Source organism: Mastigoproctus giganteus, chromosome 11 (genome assembly GCF_048544385.1).
Source record: "Mastigoproctus giganteus isolate SK-2022 chromosome 11, ASM4854438v1, whole genome shotgun sequence".
In the NCBI taxonomy this organism is placed as follows: domain Eukaryota; kingdom Metazoa; phylum Arthropoda; class Arachnida; order Uropygi; family Thelyphonidae; genus Mastigoproctus; species Mastigoproctus giganteus.
Window position 1 is genome coordinate 71,676,285 of NC_143585.1, and position 15,011 is coordinate 71,691,295.

At 36.9% G+C, this 15,011-nt stretch overlaps 1 protein-coding gene across 2 annotated transcripts in view; it reads right to left on the reverse strand.

The window, feature by feature from the left end:
• The window catches only part of LOC150078114 (endosome/lysosome-associated apoptosis and autophagy regulator family member 2-like), a 425,663-nt gene that overhangs the window by 172,200 nt on the left and 238,452 nt on the right, over positions 1 to 15,011 (reverse strand). For both annotated transcript variants that reach the window (XM_090385427.1, XM_090385428.1), the window contains exons 12-13: positions 13,839 to 14,027; positions 3,467 to 3,688 (exon numbers count right to left, since the gene is read on the reverse strand). In XM_090385427.1, coding sequence (XP_090241553.1) covers positions 3,467 to 3,688; positions 13,839 to 14,027 — 411 coding nt within the window. The remainder of the gene's footprint in view (positions 1 to 3,466; positions 3,689 to 13,838; positions 14,028 to 15,011) is intronic.

The window sequence follows — 15,011 nt, forward strand, 5'->3', positions numbered from 1 at the left end:
AGCAACAAGCTTTTAAATCACCACAGATTTTCTAATGATATTTCTTATAGTTTAAGGTATGATTTGCTACTAATAGAGCGGCGCCTCCGTAGCCAGGTGGGAAGGAGCAGCAGTGCATAGCACACGCTTCTTGATTAGACCGGGGTTCGAGCCCGTCACCACCAAATACGGAGAATGCGGAAAGGTCAGGGAATGACCACCGCATATCCCGGAGCAATATGGCCTTAGTTGCTAATGCTCCTAAAAACCAAATAACAAACAAACAAAGCTACTAATAGTAATGACATGCTATCATAGGTTTCTTTTATAGCCACCGAATGAACAGTCTGATATTACACCAGTTTTGCTGGTGTAGCAAAACTGCTTTTAAACTGAGTTTAGAGGAATCAGTGAATAATCTCCATTCTTCAGGACTGTGTTCAAACCCTAGTTCATCCATCAATCTGTTCATATCTTTACAGACACAAAGAGAACCTTCCATTTGATAATAACCCGCAAAATTTTCATTTCGGTTTCTAAACACAGAAACCATGTGGTTTTTGCCAGCAAATTCCACTGTTGCAACCTAGATCCTAATAGCTCAGCCTGTTGCTTTGAAAGATTTAAATCCCTAACCAAATCATTAATTTCACTTTGCTCAATTAAGTGTGGGGTTTTGTCATTTTCAGGACTGTAACTAGGATCAGCAGACGTTGAGGGGACAGGTATGGGCTCTAGTGACTCCTACTCTTCTTCCAGAATAATGATTTCTTCACAACTAGGTGGAGGAACAGGAATAGGGAGTTGTGGTGTGTGTGTGTGTGTGTGTGTGTGTGTGTGTGTGTGTGTGTGTGTGTGTGTGTGTGTGTGTGTGTTTTTTGGTAGTTGTTGGCGCATAGGCTTCTGTGGCCATAATACACCTCCCAAGGTTTTTGCAGTACTTTGATCCAAGCCCTAGGCGGGAATCGAACCCGCGACCTTTGGGTTGCCAGGCAGGCACTTTACCCACCCGGCTAGCCCGGCCGGCAAGTGTGTGTGTGTGTGTGTGTGTGTGTGTGTGTGTGTGTGTGTGTGTGTGTGTGTGTGTGTGTGTGTGTGTGTGTGTGTGTGTGTGTGTGTGGCACTGGTCTTATTGCAGACGGAAGGTTGGACTATTTTATTTTAACTCTATCTTTCCTTGAAAACCCATTATTATTTGTGAGGCAGAACAATCTTTGAGGTGACTTGTTGGTTCTTGCCAGATCATCAGAGCAGCAAAAGGCATTTTAGAATCATTCCCCTTCGTCCATTCAGCCAGATTTACATAGCACATTATACAGCACATATGCAGTGCCCATCTTTTATCCTGATCACCCACATGACAACCAAAATAAAAATAAGCTTGTTTCACCTTGTCTGTGATTGATCGACATTTCGACTTCACAGTAAATTGTTCACAAACATAGCAAACTGTTTGGCGAATTAACACACACACACAGTGTTTTCACTCCATTTCATGAGTTTTCACATGACCAAAACGGAACTTTAAAACACCACAACCTACCACTAGATCTTACAAATCGAAACTAATCCCCAAAAAAAAAAATGTACATTTAAGGGCTAAACAGCTTGTAAAACAAGTTGTCTTTCACAGAGGCGCTTGGTCTCCGAAAACATAGTAGGGTCCAAACATGCTACTGCATAATAAGGATAAAAACAATGTAACTCAGAGCAGCCATTCCTCAGGGCCATGAAACTAAAAAGAGGTATTAGAATACCATTAAACAATACAGATATATCTCTTTATATCTGTAATTGATTCAATCAGGAAAGGTAGAGAGTGCAATGTTGGACAATTTCGTTGATTTTGAAGTTATTTTAAGTTTATTTAAAACTGTTTTTACATTTTTATAAAAAAAAATGTGACGTGATAGAAACTTTTTGCTGTCATATCCGTAATCAGCACATATAAATTAACACAAAATACTTACTTTCACCCATGTTAGCAAAACCTTCTTGGCTAGTGTTATTATTATTATTATTAGCCAAATGGTGCAAGGAAGCCTGAGGCTTATGCCGCACCAGCCAAAAAATTCTGAATTACCCAGAGAGAGAGAGAAGTAGAAGGGAATCACGAAAAAAGAGAAGAATGTCTGATTACAAAGGATCACCAAAATGGGATACAGCTTGGAATCACTTCGATTACATGACATATTTTTCAGTCATCACTATCACTACTTTCACTCTCTGTGCAATTTCACTAACAATACCTGTTGTATTTGTTCTTTCACATCGTTTTTTTTTTTTTTTTTTTTTTTTTTTTCCCTCATTAACAAAGCACTTTCATGATTAGCACAACTCAGAAGAAGATTATGTTCTAGATAAATGATGCAAATAAATATTTGGCATGTATGACATCATTGCCACTATGAAATGCTATATCCATTTTTGGATTTCCTTATATATACCGCACATCTTCCTTATGCTTATTTTTTGCAAAGGTTTGATTACAACATATTTCTGCTACTTTAAATTGATTGTTTGTTTGGTTTTTAGGAGCATTAGCAACTAAGGCCATATTGCTCCGGGAAATGCGGTGGTCATTCCCTGACCTTTCCGCATCTTCCGTATTTGGTGGTGACGGGCTCGAACCCTGGTCTAATCAAGAAGCGTGTGCTACGCACTGCTGCTCCTTCCCACCTGGCTACGGAGGCGCCCTTTAAATTGAAAAATCACATCTGTATACAGTATACAAAGCAAACATGTTACCTTTACTAATTTTTGCAATATATAGAAAATCTTGCATATATGTCTTCTGAAATTGTACATCATATTTCTTTATCATCTTATCAAAAATATTGATTAACATTGTGCCACAGGTATGATGAAATAATCACACATTACAGAAAACAGTAACATTATCCTATGTTCCTGTTTTGTAAAGAGTAGCACATCTGATGGCTAAATTGTTTTTAAAAAAAAGTAGAAATTTGCAGAATTTTTTTTAAAGTTCTGATTTTAATCTAGTTTTACCACTTTTTTTGTAAAAAGAAAACACTCTTACTAACTATATTACAACAGAGAGCTGAAAAAGGTGTCAAATCAAGACAAAAAGACATTTTCCATCATAAACCCAGACAGCTGGCAACTGCGGGTATGAACTACAAGTTTTTAGCATAAGAAAGGTTTAACATTGGGGTTAGTTACTACATCCCAATTGCCTACTGATAAGTTAAAATAATGTGTGCTGCAGAGTTAAATATTCAGGCCTAACTTCAGACCAAAATTCTAAAATATAGTATTGTTACATGAATATCAATATTATTATATCAACTTGAAGCTTTTTTTTTTTGTTTATATTTAATGATAAAAAAAAAAAAAAAAAATTATGCCTTTCTGTAAAAACAAACATATAACAAAAAATACTTTATAAGGAAAGCTTTTTCATTATCAAAGACAATTTACATTGTTCTTCATGGTTATTTGAACAAATGAAGACATATCTTACATTGGTAATGCTGATAAATCAAACTCTTCTCCACTTGACATGTGAACACGACAATTACTATAACATCTTTGTCCATCTTCACTGCGCAGGCCAGGTCCACATCGTTTGCATGATTCTATTCCATAGGACACAGACTGCCAAACATAAGTGTTAGGAGGACAAGGCAAGCACTTCAAGTTATCTGCATCTTGTATATAATGTCCTGGAGGACATGGGATACATCTATATGTATAACATATATAAAGAAAAAATTATCTTATAAATACTGAAAAAAAAAAAAAAATACATTTTATAAATTTTAAGAAAGGATTTTAAATGAAACAGAGGCCCACACACATATATAACTTTAAGTATTGCTAAAATGATATATGTACATAAAACAAAAAGGCAAATTTAAGAGATATAACACTATGATAGCCTGTTTTGGAGTCACAATGGTGCAATATCATTTGTCTTTTTGTACTAAGTGCTGATCAATCAAGTTGACCTTTGAATTTTGACAAACTATTAGTCTCAATTAACCATGGAGACAACTTATTTAAACAATTCACGGGCCAAAAGAAATCTTCCTAGTCTAGTCTATAATTCTTTCCCCTTAGGCCAACCGGGCTAGCCGGGTGGGTAAAGTGCCTGCCTGGCAAACCAAAGGTCGCGGGTTCGAATCCCGCCTTGGGATTGGATCAAAGTACTGCAAAAACCTTGGGAGGTGGATTATGGCCACAGAAGCCGATGCGCCAACAACTACCCAAAAAAAAAAAAAAAAATTTCTCCTTAGTTTCAATTTATTACCCCTGGTTTTCAGCACCTATGGCCTTTGAAAGTCTTTTGCTGTCTTCACCATGCATTGCAACACCACTAGCTCTGCTGCCTGTTTATGATTCTAAACCATTCATTCCCCACGTCTTTCAATCTCCTTCTGGACCTTCCCTCAAATTTTCTCTCTATTCCAGAAGATTCTCTTTGGTATTCTGTTTTCTGGCACATTGGTTATGTGGCCAGCCCACTTAAGTCTGTTGTTTTTGATATAGTTAATATTAATTAATATATACTTAATTGCTTTTGATATAGTTAACTATTGGGATTTCTAGTTAGTTATTAATTTTATTCACAGAAATTTAGAACTAACATTACTGGGAAAAATAATGTCCAAAGTCTCCTCACTAAGCTAGAATTGGTAAAGCAACAGATATGGAAGCAAAAGAAGAGAAGAAGAATTTCAAAATCAGATAGTTTATTCTTTAAGCTATGGATATTCTGAAGAAGTGCAGGTTGAGAAAGTCACTGCAATAAACTGTAACACTGCTGACAGGAGCAAATTTTCAATATCCTTATGGTCAATCCAACTGTTTGATGGCCAAATTTAATTTGATGTATTGGTTGGGTCGTCATCATATGTGAATGTTGTAGAGATAATATGAGAAATGTGGTAACACTCAGATATAGGAATGCAGAATTTGAATATAAAGAGTACAATGTTTGCAGAAAGGACAGGAGGGGGGAAGGGAAGTTATGCTCTTGATTAAGAATCACAGAGACTCTAAGGAAGTGCACCAAGTTGACACAGATGGATAGTGTGAAGTTGAGTCAGCAGTCAAAAAAGAAAAATGAGGATAAAGTATGTTATAGACCAAACGAATGTGACGAATAGACTCCGTAGCCAAGTTGTCAGGAGCTGGAGTGCAGTAGCACACGCTCTTTGAGTAGACCGGGGTTCAAGCCCCTGACTGCTAAATATGGTCGATCTGCCAACCTGCACTGGACCAGCATAGCAGATTATGGTCCATTTCCCTCAGCATGAATTGTTGAGGCTTCCATCCTTCAGTGGGTTGATAATGGCTGCAGTTAACTTAATGCAAAAAAGAGAATGGGCCAGTAAATCTGAATTTCTTATAAAGGGGGGAGGGAGAGACTTTCTACCTTTCCAAACACTGATTGGAACTTGTGGCCTTGTCACTCACAGAACAGCAGAACCTTTCTTGATTCACTGCCTTCTACAACAGCATGTTAAGAGAGGCAACAAGAGAAAGCAATACTCTTGATATAATTATCAGCAATGACTCTTCATGCATGAAGAACCTGCAGATAAAAGAACCAATATGTGGCAGTGATTACAGTGTACCAATATACAATTAACATAAAGATGAAATTACTGCCAAGAATAAAGGGAAGGGGTTTGCTTTTGTTAGGGGGACTACAATGGTGTTAACCAGTTTTAAATTCTTTTCAGTGGGACTAACTGGTAATGTTACCAACTGCAAATTTTAAATGTGAAGCATTTAGAGAAGTAATTTCAGAAGCTACCAAGCTTTTCATAGCAACTAAGTATATAATATCGGTGTAAATACACCATAGTTAACCCATAGATTTGAGCTTCAATTGTAGCGTAGAAGGCATCGTTTTAATTGTATCTCATAATGTGGTTGCCTTCACAACAAGATAGCTACTATTGAATTACTTCAAATAAATAACGCTTCTCTAGTAGAGAAGGGTTTGAGTTTGAGTTTGATTTGGGTGTTATTGGCGCATTAGCAACTTAGGCTATAATGCGCCAAGACCAGGTCATGTATAAAAGAGTAAACTTTCAGTGACCTAATTAGTTAGGTCACTATGTCAAAAAATTTTTAACAAATGTATATAAGCTAAATCAACAGAAAATCACAATAAAATGTAAACTTTATATATAGGCAAAAACGTTTATTGATTTTAAAAAGCTAAAAACAGCAGACACGTGGTCATTGTCGGATAAAATCTGGCTGAGCGTATAAGGCTCAGCCAGATGACTAAAAGCGGTAAAATAAAAATCACGTTCAGGGGTAAAACGTGGACACACGGTTAAAATGTAGTAGAGAAGGCTACTGTTATTTATTTTCAGCGTACCACCACCCAGACGATCGTTTCGAAGCTTTTTGGCTTCGTCATCACTGGGCGGGTAGGTAATACAACAATCCATCTCAGTTGCGAAGTTAAACGATGCCTTCTACGCTACAATCGTAGCTCAAATCTATGGGTTAACTATGGTGTATTTACACCGATATTATATAGTTAATTATCAAAACCCATAAGGATTATGCCTAGTGCATTTAATTTTCCAAATACATTACCACGACACCCTTCTGGCATCTCTCATAATGTGGATATAACTTCGCAACTGAGATGGCTTGTTGTATTACCTACCCGCCCACTGATGATGAAGCCAAAAAGCTTCAAAACGATCATCTGGGTGGTGGTACGCTGAAAATAAATAACAGTAGCCAGAAGCGTTATTTATTTGAAGTAATTCAATAGTAGCTATCTTGTTGTGAAGGCTACCACATTATGAGATACAATTAAACGATGCCATCTACGCTACAATCGTAGCTCAAATCTATGGGTTAACTATGGTGTATTTACACCGATATTATATAGTTAATTATCAAAACCCATAAGGATTATGCCTAGTGCATTTAATTTTCCAAATAGCAACTAAGATATACTGTTTGAGGTTTAGACCTAAACTGATGAGTATTGTAACAGAAAAGAAAAATTAATAGGATGATTATAAATTATCAGGGGACACAGAAACAAACAAAAAGTACAGACAAGTCTGAAATCAAGTCACAAAGAGAATAGTAGTAGTAGTAATGGAGGCATGTGATGCAAGAAAGCAAGCACGTGAGCTTATGTAGCAAAAGCGCGCGCGCGCACACACAAACACACACATCCATTCCCTCTAAAAGAATGTCCAGTTCCTTCTTGAATTTTTTAAGCTATCAACTTCCACAACTACAGATGGAAGTTTGTTCCTGCAATTAACCACGCGCTGAATGAAGTGAAGTGTCACAATGGATAAAGTGGAATACAGATCAGTGATTCAGTTCCTCTTTCTGCTAAGGGAAACACTCAAAACAATCCCTGAAGAATGGTCGCTGTTTATGGAGAACACTGCCCAGGTCATAGTGTTGTTGCACATTGGAGAAACGATTCAGATGTTGAAGAACCTCAGTGCATGATGAAAAAATCCCAGGATTCCCAGCAACTGAGAATAAATCTCAGAAACCCACTGTTGTAATAGAAGGGTATTGTAAAAATTGAGGCATTAATCATGGAAGATCATCATATTAGCATCAAAGAACTGGCTGAAGAGCTCCAAATTAGGGTAGGGATCTGTGGAGAACACCTATGAACAGTTGCATATGAGTAAAGTGTCTGCAAGATGGGTTCTAGACTTCTGATCCCTTATCAGAAGAAGGAAAGGGCACAATGTACGCATGAAATTGTGTCGATGTGCCAGGAAAAGCAAGAGGAGTTTTTTTTCCATGGCTAGTCACCATGGATGAAACCTGGATCGATCACTCTGATCCTAAAACTAAACAAATGCCAAAACAATGGAAGCATGCAGAACCACAACCTCCCAAAAAAGGCAAAGGTGCATCTAAGTGCTGGCAAGGTGATGCTGTCAATTTTTTTGGATCAGCATGGTGTAATACTAACAGATAAACTTCAGAAGGGCTGTAGTGGCAAAGTATGATTCCAACCTCCTCATAAAACAATAAAGATATAAAACAAAAAAAATGGAGAAAGCTATCAAAAGGTGTGCACCTCTTCCATGATAATGCCTGTGCATTTCTTTCATACTGCAAAAGAGACAGGTGCACCCACAAATGTGGGTTTGAAATTCTGCTGCATCCTGCTTTCCCCCCAACTTTGCACCCTCAAATTTCTTCATCTTTCCTGCCCTGAAGTCCTGTCTTCATTGAAAACACTTTTCTGCTGATAATGAGGTGATTTATGCTGCCAAGTTGTGGTGTGAGGACACTCAGAGGACTTTTACAAAACTGGCCTGTGGAAGTGCATTGCAAGGTGGCAAAAATGTACCATTTTGTTTGGTGTATGTTGAAAAAGTGTAATATGTGGTGTTTTTTTCAACCTTCTATCACAACTACTACTTCTGGGTGAATACAAATCTTTTTGAATCTCCCTATGGAGATATCAAAATGTGTGCGTGTGTGTGTGTGTGTGCTCCCCATAAAAAGGGAATAAAAAGTATGACAGGGGAAAACAGGATAGATTATAAATATAAATTAAATGGTTAGGTATGTCCATAAAGTTGCTAGATGCATTAATATATCCCAGAGGCTCACATCTGGTGAGTATGGGCTTGGCCCACCCAGGTTCCTGAACTGGATATCATCATTCATCTCTCTTTTGGTGATTAACTTCTACTTCTGACTCTCTCGCTCTCTCTCTCTCAAGGTAATTAAGAGTAAGGTATTAAGGGTAAGTTGCTACAATGGATAAAAGAATGGTTGATGGGAGAAGACAGAGGGTGGTAATCAATGGGTGCTGCTCTTCATGGACTAATGTTAATAGTAGAGTCCCACAGGGTTCAGTGTTGGGTCCACTGTTGTTTTGTATATTTATTAATGATATTGATGAAGGTATATCAGGCTTAGTGTCAAAATTTGCAGATGATACAAAGGTTGGCAGGGTTGTTAATGACAGTGTGCTACTGCAACAGGATCAAGAAAATTTGGGCAAATCGGCTGAGAAGTGGCAACTGAAGTTTAACATTGACAAATGCAAAGTACTGCATATGTGTAGAAGTAACCCCAGAGGAAAGTACGAACTGTGTGGTACTATGCTTAGGGTGGTAGAAAATGAAAAAGACCTGGGAGTAATTGTGTAGTCAGATATGAAGTTTTCTGAACAATGCAGCCAGGCTGCAAGAGCAGGTCATGGGGTTTTGTCAATGATATACAGGAATTTTGCTAGAAGGGAAAAGGAGGTGATTGTCCCTCTGTATAAGGCAATGGTCAGGCCACGCCTTGAGTACTGCATACAGGTCTGGAGACCTCATTTTAGGAAGGATGTAGATTTGCTTGAGCGTGTACAGAGAAGGGCTACAAGATTGGTGAGGGGAATAAAGGGATTCTCTTACTAAGAGAGGCTTAAGTTCTGCAAATTGCAGTGGCTGGAGACTAGGCACCTGCAAGGTGATCTGATTGAGGTGTATAAGGCCTTGAATGGGTTGAGCACGCTGAATTCTGATGGGATTCTTCCACTCGTTCAGATTATGAACCTAAGAGGGACATAAATTCAAATTGAGGAAAGACAGATGTAGAAAAGATGTGCAGAAATTTGCCTTTCATCTGTCGATAGGTTAAATAAATTTAAGGAGGAACTGGACAAACATTGAGGGAATTGTTTTGTGATTTTTTTTTTTTTTTTTTTGGCTGATGCTGCATAAGCTTGCTTTCTTGCATCACATTGCCACTACTAACTACTAATTCAGATTTTTTTTTTTTTAGCTAGTGCAGCATAAGCCCCAGGCTTCCTTGCACCATATGGCTAATAATAATAATAATATACACTATAACATTCTAACATCCAGAAAATTATGATATCCAGCAACCCTTTGGTCCTGTATGTGTCCGATATCACGACTGTTAATGTATTTTGTTATTTTCCCTCATCCCAAATCAGCAGTATAATCTGTATTTCTTGGAGATCCTGAGCAGCTGGACACAGACTAGAGCTTCTCAACAACTAATGGTTTGGCTTATACAATCTGTAAAAATGAAAATCTTCCAATCTCTCTCTATAGCCTGTCACTTAAATTTGCATTTTAAGGTTACCTAGATAATGATTATAAAAAAAAAAAAAAAAAAAAACCATTTCAAAAGGAGTGTAAATTGCTATTATATGAAATTTGCACATGGCAAATTTTGAATGATATAAACATATGTGTGTCATTCATATTTTCTGGAATGTGCACATTATATATATCATGTTCCAGTTTCAGAGAATATTATTAGCAAAATTATTCTGCTTAGGATAATGGCTGTCAGTGCCAATACCTTTAAAGGCACCATTTCCACTATTCCTAATATCTTTTGTTTCTATCTATAATGCTATCTCCACTTGTTACTTAATCTACAATATCCAGATCCATTTCTATTATAAGATTTATTTCAATTTAGTTTCTAATGATGGTTCCAATTTTATACAGCTAATTAAGATTTACAGGTTTAATCATTTATTTATTTAGTGTAGGTTTTATTTAATTTAATTTTTTTTCTATAAAATTGGGGTATCTTTAAAGGCAACATTATAAAAAAAAATTTACTGAGATACTTTTTGTTCTAACATTCTGTTTAATTAATTTCCTTATCAAAAGAGTGCACTGTCTGAGGATATTCATTAGTGAAGTTCTTCCAAGGCTTAGCATTAGCATTAGTAGAGGCATTTGATGCAAGAAAGCAAGCTTATGCAGCATCAGCCAAAAAAAAAAAAAAAAAACCCCACTTCACCCCTCTGTTCGTTCAAAATACCTGTCCAGCTGAGCCTTAAACTTATTTAGGCTATCAACCTCCACTCAAGGGATGGAAGTCTGTTCCACCAACCAACCACCCGCTGGCTAAAGGCAAATTTCCGCACGTCTATCCAACATCTGTCTTTCCTCAATTTGAATTTATGCCCTCTCAGGTGATTATTCTGAGCTAGAGGAAGAATCCCATCAGCATTGAGCATGCTCAAACCATTTAAGGCTTTATACACCTCTATCAGATCACCTCGCCGGTGCCTAGTCTCCAGACACTGTAATTTGCACAACTTAAGCCTTTCTTCGTAAGACCACCCCTTTGTTCCATTCACTAATCTTGTTGCCCTTCTCTGTACTCATTCCAGCAGCTCTACATCCTTCTTGAAATGAGGCCTCCAGACCTGTACACAGTACTCTAGGTGTGGGCCTGACCATTGCCTTATACAAGGGAATAATCACCTCCTTATCCCTGCTGGAAAAATTCCTGTATATCATTGACAATACTCCATGAGCTACTCTTGCAGCCCATCTGCACTGCTCAGAGAACTTCATATCTGCCTGCACAACCACTCCTAAGTCCCTTTCATTCTCTACCACTGTCAGTGTAGTACCACAGATTTGATATGTTGCTCTGCGGTTACTGTTTCCCACATGTAGTACTTTACATTTGTCAATGTTAAACTTCATATGCCACCTCTAAGCCCATCTGCTCAACCTTTCCAGATCCTGTTGCAGCAGCATAGCATCAGCAGTGTCCTTAACAACCCTGCAAACTTGGACATTAAGCTTGATATACCATCAATCAATATCATTTATAAATACAGAAAACAATAATGGACCCAACACTGAGCCCTGAGGGACTCACTAATAACATTAGTCCACGATGAGCAGTGTCCATTGATTACCACTCTCTGTCTTCTCCCCCTCAACAACCCCTTTATCCATAGAAGCAATTTGCCTCCAATGTCACACTGCTGCAATTTGTGTAGCAGTCTTCCATGTGCAACACTATCAAAAGCATTTCTAAGATCCAAGTATATAATATCAAAGCTATTCCCTGCATCCAGTTCTTTTTGTGACTGCATCATAGTATCCAATCAAATTGGTCAGGCAAGACTTCCCCTTAACAAAGCCACGCTGTGTCCGAGCTATAACTGAAGTCTTGTCTAAATGATCCTGCAGTGCTTCTTTAACCAGTGCCTCCATTAATTTTCCTGGAACAGAAGTTAAGCTCACAGGTCTATAATTACTTGTGTCAGCCTTTGATACTCCTTTGTGAATTGGGGTCACATTTGAACATTTCCAGTCTATGGGTACCTCCCCTGAGTCCAAGGAAGCTCTCATAATTATGGCTTAGGGTTTGCTTACTTCCTTTGCTGCCTCCTTTAATATAACTGGATAGATCCCATCCACCCCGGATGCCTTTCTTGTGTGCTTTCTCTAATCATTCAATTTCCATAATCAAGTAAGTACAGTAGGACCCCACTCATACAGCGAGTATGTTCCAGACCCCCCAATGAAAAGTGGAACATAGCCTTTTTTTTCACTTGCGAATGCATATATATAAGCCTAATAATATTTTACGCTATCATATGCTATAAACAGATTGAATAACATACAGTAAAATGGCACCCGATGCCCTTCTCGGACTCAGTTGCTGAGCACGTCATGCCAAAAAATGCCGAAAAAGAGGAACAAGCACCAAACATAATGACGAAGACAGATATAATTGAAAATCACCGTATTAGTGGAACACTGAAAAGAAGGGCCCTACTGTACTTCACTTGATTATGGTTTACATAACATAGGGTCACAGCCTTTCAAACTCAATCCCGTGATGGGTTTAGAGATTACTGAAATGATATATCGTTTGAATTTTTTTTGGAGGCTGACATCTTATGGTTCCCATCAGATAAAATCCTTCTTTACACTATTTAACTGTATTCTGTTTTTACCATTTTGCATCTTATTTCGCAAATCCAGCAATTTACAAAACCATTCTAACTGCGAAAAAGAAGAGATTATCTCAGTAAGCTTTAATGTATTTTCATAAGTGCTTCTAAAAATTTCTTTCAATATCAGTGCAGTGTAGTGTAAATTAAATACTGTACAAGTATGCCATTTCTCATATCTAATGTTTGGAAACAGAAGAATGTTCAAATTAATATCTGCATTAGAAACCTAAGTAAAAAAAAAGTGTGTGGTGTACCCTGTATGCACGAAAGATGTTTTATTTTATCTGAAAACATCCATGGCGGCACTAGAGTGAAACTGTTTAAAATTTCTGAACGGTTTGATAGAAACTTACTTACACTACTTAGAAGGTTCATGTTGAACAAAATCTTGAGAAGCATATTTTATTAAATTCTGCTTTTTTTTTTTTTTTTTTTTTTTTTTCATGCTCTGTGTTTATGAATTCATTCCTTTTCGACAGGCTTCTTCGGTGGCTTTGAAGCTTTTATTCTTGCATATTACTACTGCTGCTTACTCTACTGAATCAATGTTAGTGACTGATTTACATTTCCATATCTTAGTATGAACTTACTCTACCGAATCAACTACTAACTCTACCAAATCAACATTAGTGATTGATTAGTATCATTAGCACCATTTAGGAAGTGACATCATTTGTGTCATTTAAAATCTAACAGCCACTTAATAGGAAGTGACGTGAATTTCATCATTTCCATAAAAAATTTTGTTAACAATCAATTGTCATTTTCGTAAGAAAATTTTGTTACCAATCAACTTTACTCCAGTGCAGCCATAGATGTTTTTACATCAAAAAGGCATGGAATATGTTTTCACAGGTCAGTGTAACAGGCTGCTAAAGCAACTAAGTTAAAATAGGTCAGTGTAATAGGCTGCTAAAGTGACTAAGTCTATATTGTCCTCCATTTTTTTCTTGCCGAAGGAGAATAAATTCTCCTTTGGGGTATATTTCTATGGCATAAAAAATGCCTAAGCATGTGATAACAGTCTCTAAATGGCCTATACATAACAGCTACAAAAATGTGAAATAATACATAAAAAATTATCAAGTGATTAACAGTAATTTAAACCATACATTACCCTTCATTTTCGGTGCCTTGAGGACAAGTTTGACAATCGGATGCACCTCCTACCACAGTGTTAGTAACAGTAATATCATAAATTTTGGCAATGTCATCTTGAAGGGTATCAGCTGTTGTATTCTCTCCATATCCGACTTTTTGGTAGGCCCAACTAAACGTGTATGTATCATTCTGTGTCACAATGTAGCTTGAGAAGAAAAATAAATGTTTTCTATAAACATTAATAAAGTTAAATTTGTAAAGATTTCAAAATCAACAGGATCTCAAACAGTACCGACTTAATGAAATAGAAAATTTTATACAAACATATCTGAACTAAAAAAAAAAAATCTAATGAAGGAAAATGAGGCATAAGCATTTTTACCTATGCCTTATTTTTCATCATCAGTAAGATGTTTCTGTGATTTAGAAACATTCAGTGATTTAGACCAAAATGTTAATCAAACATTTTAATATATTATTCTATGGTCTGATATGATCACATGGCAACCAGTTCATCTGCTACACCCACTTGTTATTCAATCAATGGATCACAATCACATTCACTATTATGATGTGCAATGTTAATTTTAAGCCAAAGACCTGTGAATGTGTAAATTACATATAAAAAAAAAAAAAAAAAAAAAACCCATACTTTATTTGTTGTCAGGATTTTCTTTGTTTCTTCAAACGCTCAACTGAATATTTTGCTTGACAGTTAATTATAATCAGTCACTGAACACTGTCAAATTTTAACCAATAATACAAGATGATACCTAGCTTTTTAACTTTTGCTCCTCAATGTGCGAGATCCCCCTCACGCCGTTGTCAATAAATGATTGGAACTGCTTAACATGCACAATTCACACATACTTGCAGTTGGGCAATCTAGAAGGATTGTCACTGTGGAAATTTTTCTGCTTACAAATGTTATAAGAGGACAAAAATCTTTATAAAACTTTTGTTATGGGGAATTTCCCATGTTCTGTTGGTTGAAAATTTCCACAGAATCTCTAATTCCAACTGGAGTTGTGTTGCACTGGATAAAAGTTAGACTATGTACAAATTAGTGCAAATGCATCATGTTTAGTACACAGCTAATCCTAAATTAGCAAATTATTTGCAAGAGCAGCATTGTTTAAGTCATATCTCGTATTGTGAATACCTTCATGACGAGTTGCCACTACATTGC